This window comes from Tursiops truncatus, chromosome 7 (assembly GCF_011762595.2).
Source record: "Tursiops truncatus isolate mTurTru1 chromosome 7, mTurTru1.mat.Y, whole genome shotgun sequence".
NCBI lineage: Eukaryota > Metazoa > Chordata > Mammalia > Artiodactyla > Delphinidae > Tursiops > Tursiops truncatus.
This window is the reverse complement of record NC_047040.1, coordinates 54,384,458-54,409,667: the sequence shown is the minus strand read 5'-3', so window position 1 is coordinate 54,409,667 and position 25,210 is coordinate 54,384,458. Positions and strand designations below refer to the sequence as shown.

The window sequence follows — 25,210 nt, the reverse complement described above, 5'->3', positions numbered from 1 at the left end:
TAGACTACATTTTAAGCATATATATGATTGTTTTTTCAAGTGGACTTACCAAGCACTTTCACTACAATGGTATATTCTTTTGTACCACAGCTGTTCTTCAGAGTCAAGATATATTTTCCTGCATCATATTTGTTCACATTTTCACAGCGCAAGAAAGTGTCAAAGTCAGTTGACTTTATGTCCAGTCCAGTCCTTTCTCTTAGATTGACATTTGGTTTAGACCAAGTTATCTTGGGAGGTGGACGTCCTTTTACTGGTACATACAGTCTCATTGTAACTCCAGCACGTAATATGAGTGTTTTCCTCAAATCAGCATCAAGTTCTCCCTCAGGTGGAACTGTTTAATGTTGGAGTAAAGACAGAGTAATAATGGTCAAATGTATTTCCAAGAACTGGCCTGATCACTCCTAAAATATGTTTCTTTCCATAACTGATCTCTAGTTCTTTAGAAAATCCTTAATATAATCCTCAAAACTTTTGCCAACTATTTTAAAAAATTAATTAATTAATTAATCTATTGGCTACTTTGGGTCTTCGTTGCTGCGTGCAGGCTTTCTCTAGTTGTGGTGAGTGGGGGCTGCTCTTTGTTGTGGAGCACAGGCTCTAGGCACGCGGGCTCAGTAGTTGTGGCTCGTGGGCTCTAGAGCGCAGGCTCAGTAGTTGTGGCGCACCAGCTTAGTTGCTCCACAGCATGTGGGATCTTCCCCGACCAGGGCTCGAACCCGTGTCCCCTGCACTGGCAGGCAGATTCTTAACCACTGCGCCACCAGGGAAGTCCCGTTGCTAACGATTTTAATACTCTGTAGCAATTATTGATCTTTCTATTTTCCAATATCCTATAGGCCGACCCAAGTTTTCCCTGGAGGATCTGCATCTCATCTCATGAACCTTATATACTCTTAAACTCTCTGTATATTAAAAGTAGATGATTGGTTTTTGGCTTTCTTCCAGTGAAGGCACTCCGCTATATACTCTTCATTTCATTGTAGGAAGAAAAGTACACAGAAGGTGAAGTATAATACCAAGTAATTCAAAGTAAAAGGAGCACTGGTTAGGGAGAATAAGTGAATAGAAGAAATGGTGAGAAGAGAAATTAAGATGATGGAGAGCTTACCATTATATACTTACGGAGAGGGGTAGATTAGAAGAGAAAATAAAAACCTAAGAATGATAAATAGCTCACTACTTAGTTTAAAAAAATCTTTTTATTCTCAGAATAAAATTCCTATATTCTGTATTCTTTTGAAGACATGAAATTCTCATACTTGCATTCCATTGAGCTTATTATACAATACCATAAAGTACCAACCCAGCTCTCCTAAAATGTATTGATACTTGTAGAGTTACCAACCCTAAAACTTCTTATAAATAACTAAATCTACATAAGGGAGTCCCATACTCCCTCTTACAATATGACTGATGAGAAGAGTTCTGTATGTTTTTCCTGGTAATACTTACTTAAAATGTCCTTGGGACAGTGTTTATCTGGCACATCGCTGGGGTCACTATATCCTATCTTATTAACGGCATACACGCGGAACTGATATTCTGTGTTTTCCATTAGGCCGGTAACCTCAAAGCGGGTTTTCTGTAGCTTCTGTGGTAAATTGCACCTCACCCAGTTATCAGAATCAGCTCGTTTTACTTCAACAAGGTAACCAATGATAGGGCTACCACCGTCATAGGCTGGCTTGCCCCAAGATAGACTCACGGAGCTATGGGTTGTATCATATACTTTGGGAAAAGCTGGTGGACCAGGAGGATCTGAGGATAAATAATAATAGAAAATTTTCATTAAAACCTCATTCCCAGTTTTTGAATGTTGATTATAACACAGAATATTGGACTCTCTCATGAAAACTTACACAGAGGATCTTGGGCATAAGCAGCTTTGGATACGTCACTGGGTTTGCCTGGTCCAGCCTTATTTATAGCTGTAACTCGGAACTCATATTCCTTGCCTTCTTGGAGACCTGTTGCTTTTATCGTTCTTTCTATAACGGGTTTTCTGTTGACCTTAGTCCAGTTAATTGCCTGGGTTTCCCGCTTTTCAACCAAATAGCCAGTGATGGGGGAGCCGCCATCATCTGCTGGTGGTTTCCAGCTTACTGTCATGTGATCTTTGGTTATGTTGCTAATAACAGGAGGATCACAGCGTCCGGGTGGGTCTGCAGAGATTGATTGACAAGTTAATGTCCCAGTCTAAAAGGTAATATTTAAAAAGTAAAATGAGTTATTTGTAGTGAGGTGGATGGACCTTGAGTCTGTCATACAGAGTGAAGTCAGAAAGAAAAAAACACATACGTGTGCTAACACATATATATGGAATCTTTAAAAAAAAAAATCGTTCTGAAGAATGTAGGGGCAGGACGCAGACCTAGAGAATGGACTTGAGGATACGGGGACGGGTAAGGGTAAGCTGGGACGAAGTGAGAGAGTGGCATGGACATATATACACTACCAAATGTAAAATAGATAGCTAGTGGGAAGCAGCCACATAGCACTGGGAGATCAGCTCGGTGCTCTGTGACCACCTAGAGGGGTGGGATAGGGAGCGGGGGAGGGAGACCCAAAAGGGAGGGGATATGGGGATATATGTATAGGTATAGCTGATTCACTTTGTTATACAGCAGAAACTAACACACCATTGTAAAGCAATTATACTCCAATAAAGCTGTTTAAAAAAAAAGAGAAAAACCTCAGGAAAATGTTCTTACCATATGGGTTTTTAGCAATTGCTGGTTCAGTTAAGATCGGGTCGCCCACTCCGTATTTATTTTCAGCACAAATTCGGAACTGATACTCATGGCCTTCTATCAGTTTCTCCACGCTGCAGCTGGTGATGGGCACAGTGGCAGAGACTTGTGCCCAGTTGGGTCTGCTCGTTTCACGTTTGTCAACAACATAGTTGGTGATTTCTGAGCCCCCATCTTCAAGAGGAGGTTCCCAAGAAAGCATTGCACGATCTGAATACATTTTGTTGACTTTAACAGATGCTGGAGGACCTGGTTTATCTGAAAGGATAAGAAAGAAAAGTGAGGTCTTTCACTCGCACATGTGAAATAGGGAATGAGTAGAGTGGAGGTCTGGAGACCTGGGCTGCAGCCTTTATGTTGTCATTAACTTCCTATACGACCTTGGAAGTTACTTAATTTTTCCGAATCTTCATTTCCTCATATCTAAAATTATGTAACTGGAATATGTGATCTCTAGTGGTCTTTTCGGCTGTAAAACGCTCTTTTTCTGTGATGAGAATAATTCTGCGATGACGAAAGATACATCGAGATAGGTATCTCTTCTCACATATTATTTTGTAAATTCTGTGACATCACATTAACCAAAGGGAAGCATGAGATTCTAGTGAAGTGCTTTAGTTACCTAACACTTTGAGCTTGATGGTGGCTGATTTGGAGCCACTTGCGTTTTCGGCAGTGATGGTATAGTCCCCTGAGTCTTTCCGACTCACGCTGAACAGCTCCAGGGTACACAGGTTCCGCTGCATGGCCATCTTGATGCCTTCTGATGCTTTCAGCGGCGTGCCGTCCTTCTTCCAAGAGACTGTGGGCATTGGTTTACCAAAAACAGTAGCATCCAGGCAAACATTCGTTCCAGCTTTCACAGTGAGCAAAGATTTCATAGCCACACTCAGGTCTATCCTGGGAGGAACTAGAAAGAAATAAGATAAAAGGATTTAATATATGCAAAGCTATATTATATAATTCTTACTGATAAAAGTCGGAAATCCATACGCTGTCTTTTTCAAGGTGGGATTTTTTTAAAGTAACATTATTCATTATAAAAGAAATGCCGAAATTTGATAACGCTGAAAGTATAAAGAAAAAAGTAAAGATCGCCCATCATTCCAGCATCCTTAAAGCTTCACTCTTATCATTTTGGTGCATTTCTTTGGCACCTTCTTGTGCCTGTGCCTGTGTATGGTTAAAATTATGCGGTCCACACAGTTTTGTATCCTGTTTTTTAGTTTAGCATATTATTAAGATTCTCCATAATCATTTTTTAGTGTCTGTATACAAAGTACCTATCATTTTACTTGTCCTTATTTCCATAGGTGTAGATTTAGTTTTTTATAAGGAGAAATATACATTATGAGTGCCGTCCACCTTTGCCTGTAATGTTCAACAGAATCTTACCATTTTCTGCCATGATAGTCACTGGATCAGAAGGTTCAGAAGGCTGGCTAATGTTTACCGCAGTCTTGGCAATGGCTCTAAATTGATACTGAGCATTCTCTTCTAGGCCAGTAGCTGTGTACTCTTCCTGGGGAATCTGGTGAGGTGAAGTATTACACCGTACCCACTTATCACCAGGAAGTTTGCAAGCTTCTACGAAATAGCCAGCAATTTTGCTGCCTCCATCATGTTTTGGACGGGCCCAGATGAGGGACACAGTACTCTTGGAAACATCAATAACTTCAGGCTTTCCAGGAGGATCTAAAACCAAAAGAGATATTCTCAGCATTGATCTTAACAGCAGAAATTTTAAACTCTGTGTTTCACAGTGTCACCCAGAACATATTCCTGAATGGAAATAGTAACCTTCAGAGACTCCAAGATTTAAATGTGTCCTCATAATACTTTAAAAAAAAAAATTACTCAAAAAAATTACTCACCAACTGGCGTTCTCGCAGTTACATATTCAGTTGGTTTGCTGGGTGGGCTGGGTCCAGCTTTATTTAGGGCATAGATTTTGAATGAATACTCAAGGCCTTCTACCAGGCCAGGACAGGGATATTCAGTTGACCGGACAGGGGAATCGTTAGCTTTCACCCAGAGCAAACTGTTTCTTTCTTTGCGTTCAATCAGGTAGCCGGTAATGGGGCTCCCTCCATCGCTGTCTGGTCTATCCCACGCCACGAATATGCAGTCTTTGTTGACTTTAGTGACTCGTGCATTCTTGGGTTCACTGGGAACATCTGGAGATGAAGTTCAGGGAAATATCAGTTTCTAGCCTAAGTAACAGACTAGAAAGAAAACACAATTTTTTTTTCTTCCTGAAAGAAACATACCAAATGGGAACTTAGCCAGCATCTTTGGAGATGTGAGAGGCTCTGAAATGCCAAATCGATTCTCAGCACGGACCCGGAAGATATACTCTTGGCCTGGGATCAGTTTTCCAACCCTGCAGGAAGTTTTTGTCACTGAAGCTAGCGCTGTCACCCAATCACCCCTGCTCACGTCACACTTCTCCACTATGTAATTGGTGACGTTACTGCCTCCGTCCTCCAGGGGGATGTGCCATGACAGGGAGCAGGCATCGGCATCTATGTCAGAAATGTCAAACGGAGGCTGAGGGGGTCCAGGAACGTCTGCATGAACCGAGAGGAAAGAAATGTAAGAATAGGGATTTGACTGTAAAATATGTTTCTGATACTCATATTTGGATGGCCATTTGTCTAACACGTAACCTACCCATGACGATAACTTTGATTTTCTGAGTGTCTGTCCCAGAACTGTTTTCTGCAGTGAGGCTATAGTAACCGCTGTCTTTCCTAGCAACATCTTTTATGATCAGAACTGAAGAATTGTCTGCTTTATGTACTGCCAGGTGGCTGGATGTGACAACTTCATCTTCTCCTTTTTTCCATTTACAGATCGGATGAGGCTTTCCATACACATGGGCTTCAATTCGGAGTTTCTTCCCAGCTTTGATAATAATTTGCTCTGGCATAAGGATCTTGGGTGGCACTAAAAGTAAGATGAAGATACGTTAATTTGGCAGGGAGGTTAAATTTCCTCTGGTGGGGAACTATACTAGTGCTTTTCAAATTGTGGATTGCAACCCATTAGTGGATTCAAATTAATGTTTGCATTACTGCTGATACTTTTTAAAGAGCATGGGATTGAAACGAATTGAGAATATCTGAGGCCAGCATACATGATAAGAATGGGTGTTGCTTTAAGAAACTTTTTCTAAGTCATATATATGTACGTGTGTCCTGTGTCATGATTTAAGGTGTATTTACTACCTGTTGTGGGTCCAGGTGTTTCCAAACCACTGTTCTCTACTATATTTCAAGTACTTCTGGAACTAGCTTCTTCAGGGATAAACATCTACATGTCGAAAGAAAATCCTCATAAACTTTTATCGCATGGAAAACGACTCTGACTACTTACACAGCTGTGTTTTGGCTTCATACACTCCCTCAGCTTCTCTTGGCAAACTGACTCCAACAGCATTTCTGGCCGCTACCCTAAATTTGTATTTCTTTCCTTCCTTGAGGCCGGTGACGACAAGGCTGAGGTCTTTCACCACCGAGTACTCTGTCCAGTGACCTGCAGGCAGCTCTTCGTCTCTGTAACTAACGATGTAGCCGTCGACCTTGGCACCTCCATCGCGCAGGGGAGGTAACCAGGCTAACGCAGCGCTGTTCTTTGTCATTTCAGTAACTTCTAGTTTCCTGGGGGGATCCGGCTCACCTAGAAGAAAAAATCACCCAGGTAACCTAATCCATCCCTTTGGAAATACGCATAAATGTTTTCGTATGCCACTTGCTTCAGAGTATATGGAAACTATGGTTCGGGATGTTGCAAGTAAAAAGGACACGGATGAGTCAGATCAAAAAAGTCTTCAGTGAGTGAGTTAGATATTTATTTGTACTGTTTAGGTTTCTACAAGTGAAGGCCCTTTCATTAGTGGAGTAAAATGTTTCGGTATCTTGATTTTGCTGAGGTCGGGGACTGGAGTTAAAAGGAGGGAGAAAGGATGTAACTTACTTAGAGGATCTGTTGCGAGCACTGGTTTGGGGATGTCTGTTGGGACGCCGGAGCCATACTCATTGACAGCAGTTACTCTGAAGAAATACTCAGTCCCAGGGACAAGATTGCTGACGTGGAAGCTCGTTTTCTTGACTTCTGGGGTGACTGTCGACCACGTCTTTCTATCTGCCTCACGTTTCTGCACAATGTAATGTGTCACTTGGCTCCCACCATCGTTCTCGGGAGGGGCCCAGGAAATGTGGCATGATGTTTTAGTGACATCCGAAACTTTTAAATCAGACACAGGTCCAGGAGTATCTGTGAAGGACGACAAAATCATATATACGAGTCCCCTCAGCCTCCTTATTAACTAAGGCATTTTTGAAGGGGAGGAAGACGCTTGTTTATAACCCACCTAATACTCTGACATTCACGAACACGGCCTTTTCTCCAGCCAGGTTCACAAGCGTCAGGGAGTATTTTCCTGAGTCATCACGGGTAGAATTGGGGATGACAAGGAAGGCCATAGTATCAACCAGATCAACTTGTCCCTTTCTGACCACGTTATCAATACCCACTTTTCGCCAAGTGACCTTAGGGGCTGGTCGCCCTCTCACTATGGCAAATAGTCGAATAGGGCATCCTGCTCTCACTGTGACCAGTTTTCTCATGCTGGCGTCCAAATCAATCTCTGGAGGTTCTGCAAATGACACAAAAGCCGTCAGTTGACTTCAGAATGTGGGGAAATCATGTGAGAAGTGAAACATGAATGAATCAAGTGATAACATAGGGCCTCACCTAGGATTTCTTTAGGTTTAATAGCGTCCTTTAGTTCTGCAGGGCGCCCAATGCCAACTTGGTTTTGGGCACAAACCCTGAACTCATATTCCTGGTTTTCATCCAAGCTGGTCACGGTGAATTCCATGCGAACGAGTTGCGCTGCAGCACTACACCTTTTCCAGCCTTCATCAGGTGATGTATCTGGTCTCTTTGGTCTCATTTCCACAACATATCCAATGATTGGTGCGCCACCGTCATACACCGGTTTTCCCCACCCAAGAGTTATGGAACTTTTGGTTGTATCAACCACTTTGAGATTGGTCGGTGGACCAGGTGGTTCTGAAAGTAAATTATATAAGAATAAATTTACACATGGTTAACAACTACTAGTGTTACGTTAATGAGTAATTCTATATAGTCCATCCTTAATTAACCACAGATAGTACATTCAATTTCTCAATGACTCAGTCCTCCTTATTTTCCTTCATAAAATTAGAATCTACCATTGTTGGTACATTTTAGGCGATTTGGTAAAAGATCTATTTGGAAAACTACTGGCTAAGATTAAAGTTTTGATGCTGTGGATTTAACTTATTTGTCTAATACCTCTGTGCCTGAGATCAAGAGTTGGTGTAATACCAGAAAAAGCAAGAACATCATACCTATGGGGTCTTTTGCCACCACTGGCCTTGATGGCAAGCTTGGTTCTCCAATTCCAACTTCATTTTCTGCCTTGACACGGAACTGATATTCATGTCCTGGGAGGAGATTCTGTACTTTCAAACGTCTCTCAGGGATCGCACTCTTGTTGACAGGGACCCATCGTATTGAATGTTTTTCCTTTTTCTCCAAATAGTATCCTGTGATGGACTTTCCACCATCATATTCAGGTGGCGTCCAAACCACAGTCATCTCTTCTTTGCTTACTTTAGTGACTTCTGGGGGGTCAGGGCGACCAGGTCTATCATATTTGGTTTTTGCAATGACTGGTTTACTTTCTGTTGGAGGCCCTGTGCCTATTTTATTTTCTGCACGGACTCTGAAAATATATTCATTCCCTTCTATGAGACGTGTTACTGTAGTACCAGGTGTTAAGATAGCAGCAGAAAAGGTAGACCAAACCATTCTCTTGCTCTCACATTTTTCTAAAATATAATTTTGGATTTCACAGCCACCATCATCCTCTGGTGGATCCCAGCGAAGAGAACACCTATCACTACACACGTCAAAAATTTTCAGATTTCTTACAGGCCCAGGCTTATCTAAAACATTGACAGTGGCAAAGGCCACAAAACTGCCAGCTATGTTAGTTGCTGTAATTACATATTTACCACCATCACTTCGCTTTGCTTTAGTAAGAGAAAATTTAGATGAATCACCACTGGTAGCAATGTTGACCCTTGGTGATCTTGTTAAGTCTGTCGCATCTTTGTCCTTCGTCCATGAAACTTCTGGAAATGGTTTGCCTCTAACACCTGCCTCAAGTCGAATGGTGTCCCCTGCTTTGACAGTTAGCACACCACTTAATTTCAGATCAAGTACTGGTTTCTGCAGGTCTTCCTTTACAATAACTTCCTCTGTCTTCACCCAGTCACTTTCCCCACCTTCATTCTTCGTTTGCACTCTGAACTCATAAATCTGGTTTTCAACACATTTGTCAACCATGTAGTGGGTTTCTTTAATGCCTCCTTTATGCACTCTTTCCCAGTCATCAGAGCCCTTCAGCTTCCTTTCAACATGATATGATAGATTTGGGCTACCACCATCATAAGCAGGCCGCCTCCATTTTAGGTAGACAAATGTCTTTCCTTTATCTGCAATATGAAGGTTTTCAGGCTCACCTGGTCTATCAATAGGGTTAATAGCCAGAATTGGAGTTTTTGTTTCAGTGGTTGGCCCAACACCTACTTTATTTTCTGCACAAACTCGGAAATAGTATTCATGGTTGGCTAAAAGGTTGGCCTTGATTAATCGCTTAGTGACATCTGAAGCAACAATTGACCAGCCTTTCTGGTTTGGTTTGCGATATTCCACTATGAAGTTTGTTATTTCTGAGCCACCGTTATCTAGAGGGTTTTCCCAAGAAATTGTACAGTTCTCTTTGGTTACGTTGCTGATCTTTAAATTCTGGCAAGGTCCAGGTCTGTCAAGGACATTAACGATAGCAGAACCTTGGGCATGTCCACTGCTGTTCTTAGCTGAGATGATATACTTGCCGTGATCAGCTCTAACAGCTTCTTTAATTTGCAACTCAGCACGAGGTAGATCGTGAATTAGGTCAACCCGCTTTTCTCGGGCCAATACTTTGCCTTCCTTGGACCAAGTTATGTCTGGTTGAGGTCTGCCTTTGACCCGAGCAAGAATGCGGATAGTTTGGCCCACCCTAACGGTAATAACATCACGACAGGTAACATCAAGTTCTACTTCTGGAGGATGAAGGATGTCCTTTGCAATCACAGATTCTGCTAGCTCTCTTGGCTCTCCCTCTCCCACAATATTAGCTGCCTTTATTCGGAATCTGTACTCATTTCCTTCAATTAGTCCAGGTACCCTAAAGGCACATTGCCTAATGAGTTCATCTTTATTAATCCTGCTCCACTGTGTTGCTCCAGCTTTCTGACATTCCACTACATAGCCCAGAATGGGGCTACCACCATCACTGAGAGGCTTTGTCCACACCAGGTCAGCTGTTTCTCTGGTCTTGTCTTTCAGCTTAGGATTAATAGGTGGTCCAGGTGGTTTGATGGGCCGGCAAGCTTTTATTGGATCAGAACTTGGGGACGGATTGCTTAGTCCTGCAAGATTCTCAGCAAAAGCTCTAAACTCATATGTATTTCCCTCATAGAGTCCAGTCACTCTAAACTTCATGTCCACTAGAGGTGTTTTGTTGACCCTCATCCATTTGCCTGTTACTTCTCGACGTTCCACATAGTAACCAGTTATTGGACTGCCACCATCAGATTTTGGCAGAGTCCAAGACACTGTTGCAGCATTTTCAGTAATGTCAGTAACTACTGGTTTACCGGGAGGAGATGGAGGACTAAACTTATGTTTAGCAACAGTAGGTATGGAGTCAAGGGGAGGGCCAACACCAATCTTATTCTCTGCTTTCACTCGGAAGACATATTCACAGCCCTTCTGCAGATGTGGGACTTTCAGCTTTGTCTTACTGCTTCCTGAAGAGACAACACCCCATGTGTCTTTCTTTGTGTCTTTTTTCTCAACAATATAATTTATCACAGGGCTTCCTCCATCATCCTTAGGTGGCTGCCATGAGATAGTCATATGTTCAGGGGTAACTTCCAGAATATTAATAGGGCCTGTTGGTGGACCAGGAACATCAAGAACAGTAAGATGTACAGCCACTGTTTTGGCGCCAGCTGCATTGGAAACTGTGATCTGATGTTCCCCAGTGTCTCTCCTTAAGCAGTTCTTAATGGTGAGTACTGATGAGAAGTTGTCAGTTTCAACGGTATAGTGTTCATCTGTTTTAATCTCATTCCCATCGGTTGTCCACTTTGCAGTAGGAACAGGTACACCTCTTATAATGGCAGGGAATCTGACTGTAGTTCCAGCTTTTACCACAAGGCCTTCAATTAATTTCACATCCAGCTCCACAGATGGAGGCACTGGAAAGGAAACATGAGGAAATTAGATTTTGATTTTCACAATATGAATAATTTTAAAAAGAAAGAAAATAATTCCAATCTAAAAATTACCTAGTTTTTCTTGACATTCTATTGGGATAGTTGTGTCAGGAAGACCAAGACCCACAATGTTTTCAGCTTTTACACGGAATCTATAGGTCTTTCCTTGTTGTAGTCCGGTAACAACACACTCTAAGTTTGTCACAGTCTTGAACTTAATCCAGTCTTGGGTGCCCTCTTCTTGATATTCCACCAAATATCCAGTGATTGGAGAGCCACCATCACGATCTGGCTTATTCCAAACAAGGGAGACTTCAGTCTTGTCAACATCTACATGGTGTAGGTTCTTGGGTGGCCCTGGAGGATCTTTTAAGAAGAAGAAGTTATGATGAATAAACAATATTCTCAAAACAGTAAAACAGTACTTTTGTATCCAAAGAGAGCAACTTACGTAGGGGATCCAGAGCCTTGATGGGTTTAGATGTTTCTATAAAAGGACCACGTCCATACTGGTTCTCAGCAGCTACTCGGAAGAGATACTGATTGCCTTCAGTAAGATGTTTAGCAAAGTGGCTCTTTTTCTTTGATGTAGTTGAAAGAGGTGACCACTGGACACTGGCAACATCTCTCCTCTCAACCACATAATTTGTAATGACAGAACCACCATCATCCAGTGGTTCCTTCCAAGTAAGGTAACAAGAATCTTTCCTAACTTCACTGACTTCCAGATCTCTAGGTGGCCCAGGCTTATCTGAAAAGTGTTAAGTAATGCAGTTATATAAGTGATTTAATCCAGATAAGAACTCAAAATGTATTTAGAGTTACTTTTATATGCTATTGCATTAAGTACATCACAAGTACTAAAATTCTTACCTAATACAAGTACTTTTACTGAGACAGTTTTTGAACCAGCTAGATTCTCCACTGTTAAGGAATAAATTCCACCATCTTCGTGGGCAGCATTACAGATTTCAAGCTTGCTACCAACTGGAGTAACATCAATTCTTGCTTTAGTTGGAGCCTCTCTGTCTTCTTTTTTCCAAGTTACTTTTGGGAACGGCACTCCTTTGATGACGGCACTAAGTCTTAGGGTATCACCAACCCTTATGTGTTGTTCTCTTGCCATGTTGGCATCAAGAATCAACTCAGGGGGTTCTAGAATAAAGAGAACAGTACTTACAGATTTGTTTTGTTAATATATTTTACACTTAAGCATAGACAATGAAACCTGTCTTCCTTGCAAAGGCAGCTGAGAACATTATACTCACCGAATCTGTCTTTTACTAGCACTGGCTCGGGAACATGAGCTGGATCTGATTCACTGGCTACGTTGACTGCTCTTACTCTGAACTTATAGGATTGACCATCCCGAAGACCAGTGACTTTATAGTTAGTTTCAGGACATGACTCAGGAGTGTGATTGGCTCTTTTCCATTCTTCATCTCCAACTTTCTGGTATTCAACAATATAACCCAGAATCTTGCTCCCACCATCATGACGTGGTGGCTGCCAGGTTAGATCAACTGAATTATGTGTTGTACCTATTGCTTCAGGATTAATAGGTGGACTTGGTTTCCCTACATAATAAAAGAGAAAACCAAAAAGGAGTTAGAATATAGCTGAAAACAAAGTTGGATAAAATGAAAGCTGAAAGAATGCTTTAGTACTATACCAATTGGATCTTTAGCAAAGACTGGTTTGGATGGTGGGCTTGGGTCTCCAATACCAATTTGGTTTTCTGCAGAAACCCGGAATTCATACTGACACCCTTCTAGAAGATCAGGAACCGTAAACTTAGTGTATGGATGGATAGGCTCTTTGGTAACTCTAGCCCATCGTTTAGACATCGTTTCTCTCTTTTCCAGGATGTAGTTTGTGATGGGCTTTCCGCCATCATTTGGCTTGTTCCAGGTGACTAATGCAGAGTCTTTGGTAACTTCTGTAACAACTGGCTGGTCAGGTGCATCAGGAACCCCTATAACAAACATTAGCAAAATATGTTAGAAATTTAATTCTTCCCGTTAACAATATCAAACATTGAATCACTGAAAAGAAATATGATGCATACTGAAACGATCTTTGGTTTTCATTGAATCAGACACCAGAGGATCACTTATTCCATACAGATTTTCAGCACGTATCTGGAAAATATAATCTTTTCCTTCAAGCAGTTTAGAAACTTTGCATGTTGTTTTAGCACTTGCAGATGTCACAGGCATCCAAACGTCTTTGCCCACTTCCTTCTTCTCAATAATATAATTAGTAATTTCACTGCCTCCGTCATCTAAAGGTGGCTTCCAAGAGATAACCATGTAATCTTTGGTCACCTCATCAAAAACAACTGGTCCTACCGGTGGTCCAGGACGGTCTGAGGGAAAAAAAAAAAAAAAAAATCACACCACAAAATGTTATTTCCACTTCTGCTTTGGAAAGAACAGAATGTCTCTAATTCTTGCTAAATAATACTTACCAACGACATTAACTTGACAGAAACCTTTCCTGGAGCCTGTACTGTTCTCCACAACCACACAGTATTTGCCAGAATCTGAACGCTTGGCCTTGAGCTTCTCTAGAGCAAGTGTTGTTGGCGAGGTCTTTATATGAGTGCAGTCATCTTCTAGCACATCAACTTCATCTTTGAACCAAGTAACCTTAGGCTTTGGTTTGCCTGAGTAACGGCCAGTGAGGGCAAAAGCTTCACCAATTCGAATCGTGAGTTTATCTCTGAAGTCGAGGTCAAGCGTTGGAGGAGCTGAAATGTATAAAGGAAAGTCAGTTTGATGTCTTAAGGTAAACCTATAAGTGTACACGTTTTCAAAGTGTAAGCTGCATTTGACACATACCTAGCTCATCCTTGCAAGTGATTGGCTTGGTGCAAAATGATGGTTTGCCTTGTCCAACAATATTGATGGCACTGACACGGTACTCATAGGTATCGCCTTCTTTTAAGCCTTTCACACTGTACTTCCTGCTAAGCAAGTTGTCATTTGTAACTTTGTGGAACTTCTCAGTTCCAATGAGACGGCTTTCTAGGACATAGTTGATAATTTCGGATCCGCCATCATACTTAGGGGGATTCCAAGTCAGAGAAACAGAATCTTTAGTAACTTCTTTAACTTCTAGGTCTTCAGGACGCTCTGGTACAGCTGCAAGTGTGGAATGACAGTGAGACGAATGTCATGTTAAGAATGTAATAGAAAATGTAGTAAATAATGCTTTTTGAGGATTGCGTTTAAACATTAAACTATTCGTTTTGATAAGTAACAAAAGAAATCTCAACATAAAATGAGTAGAGCTGAAAGGCACTCAATACAATCTAATTTCCAGATGAGGAAATAGAGGTTCATTGAGGCCAAATAATTCAGCAAAGTCCCCCAGAGTTGGTAGTTTTAATGTTTTTTAATTTATTTTAAAAAATGTTTTGGCCGCGCCACACAGCCTGTGGGATCTTAGGTCCCTGAGCAGGGATCGAACCCGCCCGCCACCCCACCACACTGGAAGTTCGGAGTCCTAACCACTGGACTGCCAGGGAAGTCCCCAGAGTTGGTAGTTTTAGAGTTAGGAAAATACTTCATGTTCATGCCATTAAGTTGGAAATTAAAAAAAGAATCCATGTAGTATTACATGGGAGGATTTGAAGAATCATATATATTCCCACAATCTCTTTCATAGTCACGTTCAAATACTACCAACATCAGAGACTACGTATTTACCTAATGAATGCTTGCCAAATGAATGAAATGCTTGGCATTTGTGTACCTACTTTGTCACTATAGTCTTTTATTAAACGAGTGAAAAAGTAATTAAAGATGGAATTGTTTTAAATTGTACTTACTTATTGGATCTCTTATGACAAGCGCATCTGTTGTCTCAACAAACGGGCCCATGCCAATACTATTTTCAGCTGCAATTCGGAAAAAGTAGGCTTTTCCTTGAATGAGACCCTGGACGGTGGCATTTTGTCGGGTAGCTGTGTATGTCACTGGGGTCCATGCTCTGCGGTCATCTTCCCGCTTTTCAATGACATAATTGGTGACTGGAGAGCCTCCATCATCTTCTGGAGAAAACCATGTCAGTTTGCAGGAGTCGTTGGTTAGGTTGTGAGACAGGAATGGTGTTCCAACAGGACCTGGCACATCTGGAAATAAGAGGAAAAGGTTTTCAGTTGTTTGACATCAATGGACTACTGGGCTCAATATTTGTTACCCTCTGTTTTTAAAAGGGAGACAAAAATGTGGTTATGAAAAGAGTGAGATTTTGTGTTTATTAATTGATTTGTTTTGTTTTTTTCTTTCCTTGTGTCTATATTCAACCATATTTTAAAATGAAGTAGGTTTGCAGTAGTTACTGGTTGCCCCTGCTTTAGTAGAAACTGAAGGAACAGTTTTATACATATCTATATCTATATCTATATACACACACACACACACATACATACACACACACACACACACATTTTTTTTTTGGTAATTTGTGAGTCAGGTAAGAGGGCAGTGTTGGGAGGAAAATGCACAGAGGGAGACAGGAGAGGGGTGAAGAGAGGCATGACTACTTTTTGTGTCCAGTTTACTCTCCAGAGGGGAAAGGGGGAGATAATTTTTTTCTGTGTGACCAGTGAATCTGAGCAGCACAGGAGACCCCAAATCTCAGAATGACCTTTGAGAGGTTTGGAATTTAACCTGGAAGTACACCAGTTCTTAAAGTAATAGCCATTGGACAGAAGACTGTTTAGGAGTTTGAAACAACCTAGAAACTTGAAGGACCATTGCTCAATGAGATCTTTTTCCGCATGCCATTTTCACTAATGAAAGCAAAACATGTTTTCATAATATTATGTTCAATAGAGAACTGGTTATTTTCACATAAAAACTGTGTGTTTGGAGTATGGTTGTGCCTAGAGATGTGCTGAGAGAGAGATCTGAGTGGGAGGGCTTCACTTTCTGAGCAAATCACTGGAGTAGAGCAGCCAGTGAGAGGCATGAACAAGCCTCGTAGAGTTCAACTCGATATTCAGTGACAAGAAATGCAATATTGATAACCAAATATGATGCTTCTCTTCAATTAGAATACTGACACCTTCAAAGGGACTTTTGTCTTATTATGATAACTGATAGGTCCTATGATGTGAAAACGGTCAACCTTAGCAAATTGTTAAACATTCATGGACATTTTCAGGAAAGCTGCTTTTATGAAAACTATATAATAACATAGTAAATGCTTATGGTGGCATATTATATAAAAAGGCAGCACATAAGACTTTATATAGGAGTACAGCCATATAAAATATGGATAGGATGAAAAAAGGAGGAAATTTAAAAAAATGCTAATAGTGGTCAATGGGATTGTGGGTGATTTTTCTTATTTTCCAAAATATTTGTAACGTAGTTTTTTTAAAAACTAATATAGCTTTATTGTAGATGAAATAAAGTGTTATTTTTTAAAGACGCATGGACGAATTGAAAGTTGTTACCTAATACATCAACGATAATTGTCTTCTTTCTTTCCCCCCCTGCATTTTTGGCAAGAAGAGCGTAGACGCCTTGGTGGCTCCTCTGGCAATTCTTGATGACCATGGATGAGCTAATGGCTGTGGTCTCAATGGTGGCCTCTTGGGGTAAAGCTTTTTCATTCATACTCCAGGTAACGGTTGGAGGAGGCTTGCCAGATACATAGGCGATGATCCGAATCACCCCTCCAGCATGGACCACAATTCTGTCTCTGACGCTAGCATCTAACTGAAGGTCAGGTAATACTGGAAAACAATTGAAAATAACAAATGTGCTTTTCATTTCCAATCCAAAATGCAAATATTGATAAAATAATAGAAATATTAGTAAGTACCAATCCTGTCCTTCATTTCAATGGCATCTGTGACTTCTCCAGGTTCTCCGATGCCGGCAATGTTGACTGCTCTAACTCTAAATTTGTAGAATGCTCCTTCTTTTAATCCTGTTACAACAAGTTTTGTTCCTCTCACTTCTTTTTCTTTAGCCTAGGGAAAAATCACAAGCATTTTATAATTAGAATACAGGAGTCCTTTCTTATCCGTGGTTTTGTTTTCTGTGTTCATTTACTTGAAGTCAATGGAAACCTAAAAGTATTAAATGGAAAACAATTCCACAAATAAACAATTCATCAGTTTTAAATCGCGTTCCATTCTGAGTAACGTAATGAAATCTTGGACCATCCTGCTCCATCCCTGCCCGGGAAGTGAACTATCCCTTCCATCATATTCACGCTGTATATGCTACCTGCCCATTAGTAAAGAAAAAACATAGTATATATAGAGAGAGCTCGGTACTATCCGTGGTTTCAGGCATCCACTGGGGTCTTGGAATATATCCCTTGGGAATCGCGGGGGGGGGGACTACTGTAGTTTTTTGTTTTAATAGCTTTCCAAAAGCATAGCAACAGCTTATTTACTCTCTTTGAGAAAATTGTTGCCAATTTAGGTTCTAGGGATCAGATATTACAGGTAAATACTGAATGGAAGGAATTATGTTTTAAAATATTGTCAAGTGATTGAAAAAAAACCGTACTGTTTACTTGTTCCATCCTTTTTTATATATATATCTATGTATATTTTATTATATAATTTGATAAAATAGGTTCTGTTTTTGAATTTTATTTTATTATACAGCAGGTTCTCATTAGTTATCTATTTTATACATGTTAGTGTATACATGTCAATCCCAATCTCCCATACATGTTAGTGTATACATGTCAATCCCAATCTCCCAGTTCATCCCACCACCCCCACCCCACCCCCGGCCACTTGCTTTCCTCCCTTGGTGTCCATTCGTTTGTTTTCTACATCTGTGTCTCTATTTCTACCTTGCAAACTGGTTCATCTGTACCATTTTTGTAGATTCCACATATATGCATCACTTATTCCATCTTTTCAGGCTTTATAGCCAAAAGATAAGTTAACAATAACATGACTTAACTTTTGATTAGGTTTTTTGACCTAAGAGATGTTTGGATTATCAGTTAAATTATATGTTATTTTTCTGATTTCTTAATAAAAAAATACAGATAGGAGTTAATGGGATTGAGAATAACTACTAAGTGTTCAGTTTATTCATAGTACATTTCCATAATGCCAAGTGTTAGCTACCTTTTCCCATTCTTCTTTTCCTTCTTCTTTATATTCAACGATGTATCCCGTTATTTTGGATCCACCATCTTTTAGTGGGGGAGACCACTCCAAATCCGCAGATGATTTAGTCCAGTCTGTGACTTTGGGAAATGGAGGTCCAGGAGGGGCTGGAAAGAACCAGTATGCGTTAGTATTCTTGACTTTTCCATGGCACTCTTTGGCGGGGGGGGGGGCGGGGGGGGAGAAAGAATGGTTTTAAGGCTTACCAGTGGGATCTCTAGCAGTCACTGGGTCTGATGGCAGACTTGCTGGACCCACACCAGCAGCATTGATTGCGTATACCCGGAATTGATAATCAGAACCTTCAATAAGACCAGTCACTTTATAAGAAACACCCAAAGTCATGACTTTGATAGGATCTCGGTTAACTCTCTTCCATCTCTTTGAAGTGGTGTCTTTCATTTCTAGCCAGTATCCTGTAACAGGAGAGCCTCCATCGTATTCTGGCTCTTCCCAGTTGACAGTCATGTAGTTTCGAGTCACACTGCTAACTGTTGGTTTGTCTGGTGCTCCAGGGACAGCTGTGACAAAAATCACAGTGATTTATAAGAAATTTTGAAAAACACAAATAAGAATGACTTTGAATGTGAAACATGTCCTACTTACAGAAGAGGTTTCTTGCTGTTTCTGGTTCACTGTCAAGAGGTTCCCCAATGCCATATTTATTCTGGGCCATGATTCGGAATACATATTCATGGTCTTCCAGCAATTTTGGAATTGTGTATGTGCACTCTTTAGGTTCGCTGGAGACATGCACCCATGTCTTCCTGTTAGCTTCTCTTTTCTCAATTACGTAGTTTGTAATCTTAGACCCACCATCATCTTTAGGTGGAAGCCAAGATAGTGTCATTTGATCTGCTGAAATAGATTCGAACTTTATTGGTCCCACTGGAGGGCCAGGGCGACCTAAAATGGTTTAAAAAAAGAAAACTTTATTAGGACAATGATCTTAAAGACAGATATTACATTTATGGACAGAAAACTATGTAGTTTTAATAAAACAATGTAATCTTTACCAAGGACATTCAGCCTCATTTCCTTTGATGCTGTTCCCAGATTATTCGCAGCTGTGATGGTATATAAGCCAGTGTCACTCCTGCGAGACTGTGGAATCACTAGAGTGCAGGTATCATCCACCACCAGTTTGTTGACATGGGTGTCGTAGACAACAGGTTCTTTGTTATCAGGCTTCCTTGGAGGAGCTTTAAACCAGGTTAGTGTCGGGAATGGCACACCTTTAATTTTGGCCACGATGCTAACATCAGTTCCTTCTTCAACCTCCATGAATTCTTTTAGCTCAATTGAAGGTGGGCCTAGATTATTTAAAAAAAAAAAACGTTGTCATTAGGAACATAAAAAAAACACTAAAGCATCGAAAGTAGAATTCACAGTGATGATAAAGTTATTTGATCTACTATAAGCAGGCTTTATAGCCCTACCTGACATAAAGAACAGATCTGTCTTCAGCTAATTTACACCAGTTTAGGGAACAGGCATATGTGGTCCTCATCCTTTATTGATCTACATGTGGCTATGTATCACCTACTGTCTCTCTCTTACCTGGCATCATTATGATTGTAGATATTGAAAAAGGGCAGAGAGAAGTGAAACTATAGTATCTTAGACTTGGGAGTTCTTTCATGATATTCCCTAATATTTATGCAGAGTTAATGAGGGGACCTACTTTGTTCGTTCTGAGATGAATTCCCCTTTTAAGAAATATAACTAACTGCTAATAGAGGCAAAGCAATTTTCCATTTTTCATGAATTTAGTGTAAGAATATGCACAGGGAGTAGTGACTACAGCTTTCCTATATTTAGAAGAGAGAACTAACAAATACACAGCAGTAATGATGGTAACAATAACGAGAGGAAGAATTATTACCATATTTGTGTGGATATTTTATCTCTTAAAGTAGATATGTCTTTTTCTCAAATAGAGAAAATCATGTAGTTTTAATAAAACCACGTAACCTTTGCCAAGGACATTCAGTCTCATTTCCTTTGATGCTGTTCCCAGATTATTCATGGCTGTGATGGTATATAAGTTTCTACTTAAGAAAAAGAAACTCGATTGTGAAGATAAATGGGTCTCAGCAGTTGCTAAGCAAATAATTGGTTACTTTCTGCCCTTTTTGAGGAGCATGCAGAGGAACTGTTTTAATTTCTGGTAAGTAAAACAGCCTGCCATGGAGAAAAATTCGAGTAAGGAAATTCCAAACAGTATCTCCTTTCAGTAAGGGAAAGGTAATATATATGGAAATATGATAATTCTGTGCAAGTTGAGGGCATGAGTGATTGGGTAATGGGCCCACGTCCAGACTGAACCCGTGGTAGCTTCTGACGTACAGAGACATCTCTTTATTTTGGACTGTTCTTGAGTATCTAGGAAGGCATTCACGAAGAGGACATTCTCTGATAGATAACCCATTGGTACTTACATGTCTGGTCTTTGACAGTCACGGGGCCAACAGTGGCTGAAGGTTTGCTGACTCCTGCGGCATTGACAGCTTTGACTCTGAATTCATATTCCCCACCCTCTACCAGGTCTTCCACCGTAAACTCCAGTTCTTCCACATCGCGCTTATTGCACTGTTTCCATGCTTCTTTCTTTGTCCCAGTAGGATCCCACGCAAGGCACTCAACAATATAGTGGGTGACCGGGGAGCCCCCATCATTCTTTGGGGGTTTCCATGACAGATGTACTGTGTTCTTTGTTATGAGGCCAATCTTGAGTTTAATAGGGGGATCAGGAGGATCTTTAAAAATAGTTAAAGAAAGTATTAATCATTATTTATAACAACACATTTCAAGTTTAGGAAGCTACTTTAATCTTAGACTTAAAAACTTACATATTGGATCTCTGGCAGTGGTCCTCTGAATGGTTTCCACGGGAGCACCAATACCAAAACGGTTTTGTGCCCGCACGCGGAAGAAGTATTGCTGTTCAGAGATGAGGTCAGGAACTACAAATGAAGTGCTTCCACAGTTTGGATTGACTTTAGTCCAAGCTTTTCCATCAATAGTCCTCTTCTCGATAACATAGCCTTTGATCCTGTCTCCTCCATCATCATCTGGCATCTTCCATGTAAGCCTGCAACTACCCCTTGTGATGTCACTGACTTTCAGATCCTTGGGTGGCCCTGGTACATCTGTTGGATGCAAATCCCAATATAAACAGTGGTGCCCTGTTTAAAATAATTTGTTCTTATTCCATAATAACTTTTAAAGTCTTTCTTACCCATGACTTTAACTCTGCAATTTGCAGTCTTTTGTCCTGCTTTGTTCTTGGCTGTGATGCTGTATTTGCCTGAATGAGATCGTTTACATTCCGGAATAATAATTACGGATGAGTTTTCAGCAGTCTCCAGCTGTACAAAGAAAATAGCAGTCATACACTGAATGAAATCATAGTAGTATTGAAGTCAGTCCGATTCTGAATCATTTCAGTTTTTTGTTTTTTACCTGTGCATCTTCAGGTATGTCATGAACCCCATCCTATTAGAAAAGAAGATAGTCAGTTATAGTGTAAATATTCCTTAGAGTGAGTCAATGGGAGATGCAGAGAATTATAATTTTCTTACCTTCATTGCCTTCTTTGCCTTTCCATCAAATTCCCAAGATGATTTTGGTGTTGGGCGTCCCTTGATGACAGCAGGAATCCTAATCTGTGTGCCAGCTTGACAAATCAGACAGTCTTGTGCTCCAATGTCAATGAAAATTTCTGGTACCTCTGTAATACCATGGATAATATAACAGGATTTAGCTCACCTTTTTCAAAAACGTAATTGAGATGTCTTCAACAAATGAATCAGTTTCATAATAAGATCAAAAGATGAATACATAAATGGATTAAGGACTAGTACCTTGAATATCAGTGGCAGGGATCTCTCCAGTTGTATCACTTGGTTCAGATTCACCAGCTTCATTGACAGCTTTCACTCGGAATCTGTACTTCCTGAGCTCTTTCAAATTCGGCACCACACATTCACAGGTAGTTAGAAGTTTGTCTGGTTCGTTTACGCTTTTCCAGTCAGTAGTACCTTCTTCTTGCATTTCTACAATGTATCCTTTGATCGGACTGCCACCATCTTTGGCTGGAGGTTTCCACGCTAGTGAGATGCTTGACTTTGTTTTATCTTTGACCTCTGGGCGAGAAGGTGGCCCAGGTGGATCTAATAAAAAAATAAATTAAAAAAAGTCAGATTTTGAAGCTGGTGGGATGATAGATTTATATACTATAAGAATGTTTTACTATACCTGACCATATCTTATTTTTAATCTATTAAAATATTAAAATAGGAATGCCAAAGGAATAAATTACCTTCTAGAGAAGAGAAATATAAGAAAATCTATCTTCATTTAGCATTAATGCTAAAACAAAGAAAGCAAACAACTAACTGGGAGTAGAAAGATTACTGACTAGCTCTAGATAGAGAAATATTCTATTTACACACAATTGGTGAAAAGCTATTTTACTTTTGAGGTCCCTTTGAAGAGATTCTGCAATATTCTCTACTAAAAGCTTATTTTAATTTAACCTACCATAAAATTAAGATTAAAAAATGATTTCATCATTAGCTGGTAAACCTTTGAACACAAACTAATCTTAAGCCCTTTACTGTAGCCGTTGACCCTGTCCCTAATCGGGTGACAACCCATCACATTTCTGACAGTGCTTTACGATTACGGAAATTCTTTTACTCCATTCATCTTTTTAACCATAGCTCTTTCCTCTCCAGTGCCTAGGACAGCTCTTTGCACATAGCATATGTTTACTACCAGCTTGCAGGATGAATGACTAATTCATTTTTTATATATGCTCTGTATAGAACTTAGATTATTTTAAGTCTTTTGAACAAACAGCTGAATTTTTTTCCCACAGAAAATCCATTTATATAGCAAATGAAATTAATCATTAAGGTCATGGTATTTTAATTTTTGAACCGATCTGCTCATAGATCTTTCAGAATTGTTTTTTTCTTTTATTTGACCTCACAGACTGTGCTTGAAGATCTTATATCTTTATTCAATATATACTATTGAAAATTTAACAACCTTTTGCTTTTGTTGAACTCCTACTGGAGGGTCTGACTGTTTAGTGAGGGAGATAATTTCCACAGTAGCTAATTAATGAGAGAGAGGTTTATTTAAGGTATGGGAGCAGAGAGGAGCTTATAGTCCAGGGTCTTTGTTATTGTGATTCCTCATACAATACTAGATTTAATCTAAGTGTTTAAACACTGTATGAGTTTTTGTATGTATGTGTATGCATATACATGTATATGTACATATTAGATATGTGTGCATAGTGTGTGTATATATGTCTACACACATACATATATACTTCTGATAGTCTATAAGTATGAAACTTTTTATTTTAATAAGTGAAATAATTTGGCATAGAAATATACAAGAACTTTAAGAGCAGAGCTATCCATTTAGTGGCTTTGCCCTTGATAAATTCCAGAAATGGAAGTATACTTACATATGGGATCTCCTGCAACAGCTAGGTCTGATGGTTCACTGGGAGAGCCAACTCCTGCAGCATTTATTGCCATCGCTCTGAACTGGTATTTAACACCTTCAATCAAACGGGGAACATTAAATTCCACGCCTTTCAATCCCACTTTGGTTATCGGTGCTCGGCTAACACGTGACCAGTAGGCACCTCCCTCTTCTCTCTTCTCCAGCCAGTAGCCAGTAATTGGAGAGCCACCGTTGTCCAGAGGAGGAGTCCAGCTCACTAGCATCGACCCTTTGGTGCGCTCCAAAACTACTGGCTTTCCCGGAGGTCCAGGAGTGCGATAAGGATCTTGAATGACCACTTTATCTGATTTGCATTCATCGCTGGTTCCATATTTATTCACTGCCCTAACTCGGAACTCATACTGACCATTGGGGATAAGTTTCCAGATCTAGAAATCAGATGAACAATAATTTCTTAAAAACAATATACTTACATTGATTTTCACTTGTTTTAAAATTCCAGTTATTTTGGTAGGGAAGACTGTAAAAAGAAATACTTCTATAAACTCAGTTATCTGAGTTTCTCCACTCAAACGTGGAGAAAGTCTTTTAAGATGAGAATGTATAAATTTATTGCACCTAATAGTGGCTCTCTCAAGTCAAAGAGGATCTGTATATCAAAGTATTTACTAAGTGGCTTTATGTTCAAGATGCTAAAAACTATACTTAAGCTTTTTGTGTGTGGTTTTGAGTTTAATCATTAAATTCCAAGGTCATGCTAGAATGATGTTAGTTCAGAGTTATGTCCTTTAAGTGTGCATAAGAAAATACTTAGAAGAGTTTACCCCATATCTCCTCTCTACAGCAGTGTTGGTGACTTCTTCCCATTCAGCTTTCTTCCTGCTTGCATCGCGTTTGTCAATGACATAATGGGTGATTTCACCCCCACCATTGTCTAGAGGGGCATCCCACGTTAAGTGGCAAGATTCAGCTTTAATGTCAACAACAGCAAGATTTCTTGGTGGGGACGGACGATCTGAAAAGGAACCAAAGGAGGAGATTGAGAAGCAAATTCTTAAACAGACACTGGATTTCTTTTTTTTATAAGAAAGCGTGTCGCTTACCGTATACTTCAACATGGACATTTCGGAACACTGAGCCAAGGCGATTAGAAGCAGTCACCGTGTAAGTGCCTTTGTCCTCCCGGGTTGCTTTGGGAATGCTAAGCTCAGTCTTTGCCTCACTTCGGGATACTTCTTCCTTGGTTATCTTAAGTGCATCGGTGGGTTTTTCAATCACAGTTTCATTCTTGGACCACTCAATTTTAGGCATTGGAAGGCCTGTCACATCTGCAGGGATGTTAACAGGCTCTCCCGCCTTAACTTTGATGGTGTCTCCTCGAACAGACAGGCGCAACTTAATAGTTGGAGGCACTGCAA

The 25,210-nt window shown here is 40.2% G+C and overlaps 1 protein-coding gene across 1 annotated transcript in view; it reads right to left on the bottom strand.

Moving 5' to 3' along the window:
* TTN (titin) overlaps nucleotides 1-25,210 on the bottom strand; it is a 281,892-nt gene that overhangs the window by 53,665 nt on the left and 203,017 nt on the right. Inside the window, 38 exon segments of the mRNA XM_033859976.2 lie at nucleotides 50-337; nucleotides 1,459-1,764; nucleotides 1,866-2,168; nucleotides 2,718-3,014; nucleotides 3,379-3,666; nucleotides 4,152-4,451; nucleotides 4,631-4,933; nucleotides 5,027-5,326; nucleotides 5,430-5,705; nucleotides 6,135-6,437; nucleotides 6,735-7,034; nucleotides 7,132-7,416; nucleotides 7,515-7,835; nucleotides 8,159-11,125; nucleotides 11,216-11,509; nucleotides 11,595-11,894; nucleotides 12,017-12,298; nucleotides 12,412-12,720; nucleotides 12,816-13,118; nucleotides 13,212-13,511; nucleotides 13,614-13,895; nucleotides 13,987-14,289; nucleotides 14,979-15,281; nucleotides 16,614-16,895; nucleotides 16,985-17,135; nucleotides 18,261-18,409; nucleotides 18,509-18,823; nucleotides 18,909-19,208; nucleotides 19,319-19,615; nucleotides 20,744-21,061; nucleotides 21,155-21,454; nucleotides 21,544-21,673; nucleotides 21,768-21,800; nucleotides 21,887-22,035; nucleotides 22,169-22,477; nucleotides 23,791-24,220; nucleotides 24,617-24,807; nucleotides 24,896-25,204. Of these exon segments, the coding sequence (XP_033715867.1) occupies nucleotides 50-337; nucleotides 1,459-1,764; nucleotides 1,866-2,168; nucleotides 2,718-3,014; nucleotides 3,379-3,666; nucleotides 4,152-4,451; nucleotides 4,631-4,933; nucleotides 5,027-5,326; nucleotides 5,430-5,705; nucleotides 6,135-6,437; nucleotides 6,735-7,034; nucleotides 7,132-7,416; nucleotides 7,515-7,835; nucleotides 8,159-11,125; nucleotides 11,216-11,509; nucleotides 11,595-11,894; nucleotides 12,017-12,298; nucleotides 12,412-12,720; nucleotides 12,816-13,118; nucleotides 13,212-13,511; nucleotides 13,614-13,895; nucleotides 13,987-14,289; nucleotides 14,979-15,281; nucleotides 16,614-16,895; nucleotides 16,985-17,135; nucleotides 18,261-18,409; nucleotides 18,509-18,823; nucleotides 18,909-19,208; nucleotides 19,319-19,615; nucleotides 20,744-21,061; nucleotides 21,155-21,454; nucleotides 21,544-21,673; nucleotides 21,768-21,800; nucleotides 21,887-22,035; nucleotides 22,169-22,477; nucleotides 23,791-24,220; nucleotides 24,617-24,807; nucleotides 24,896-25,204 (13,176 nt within the window).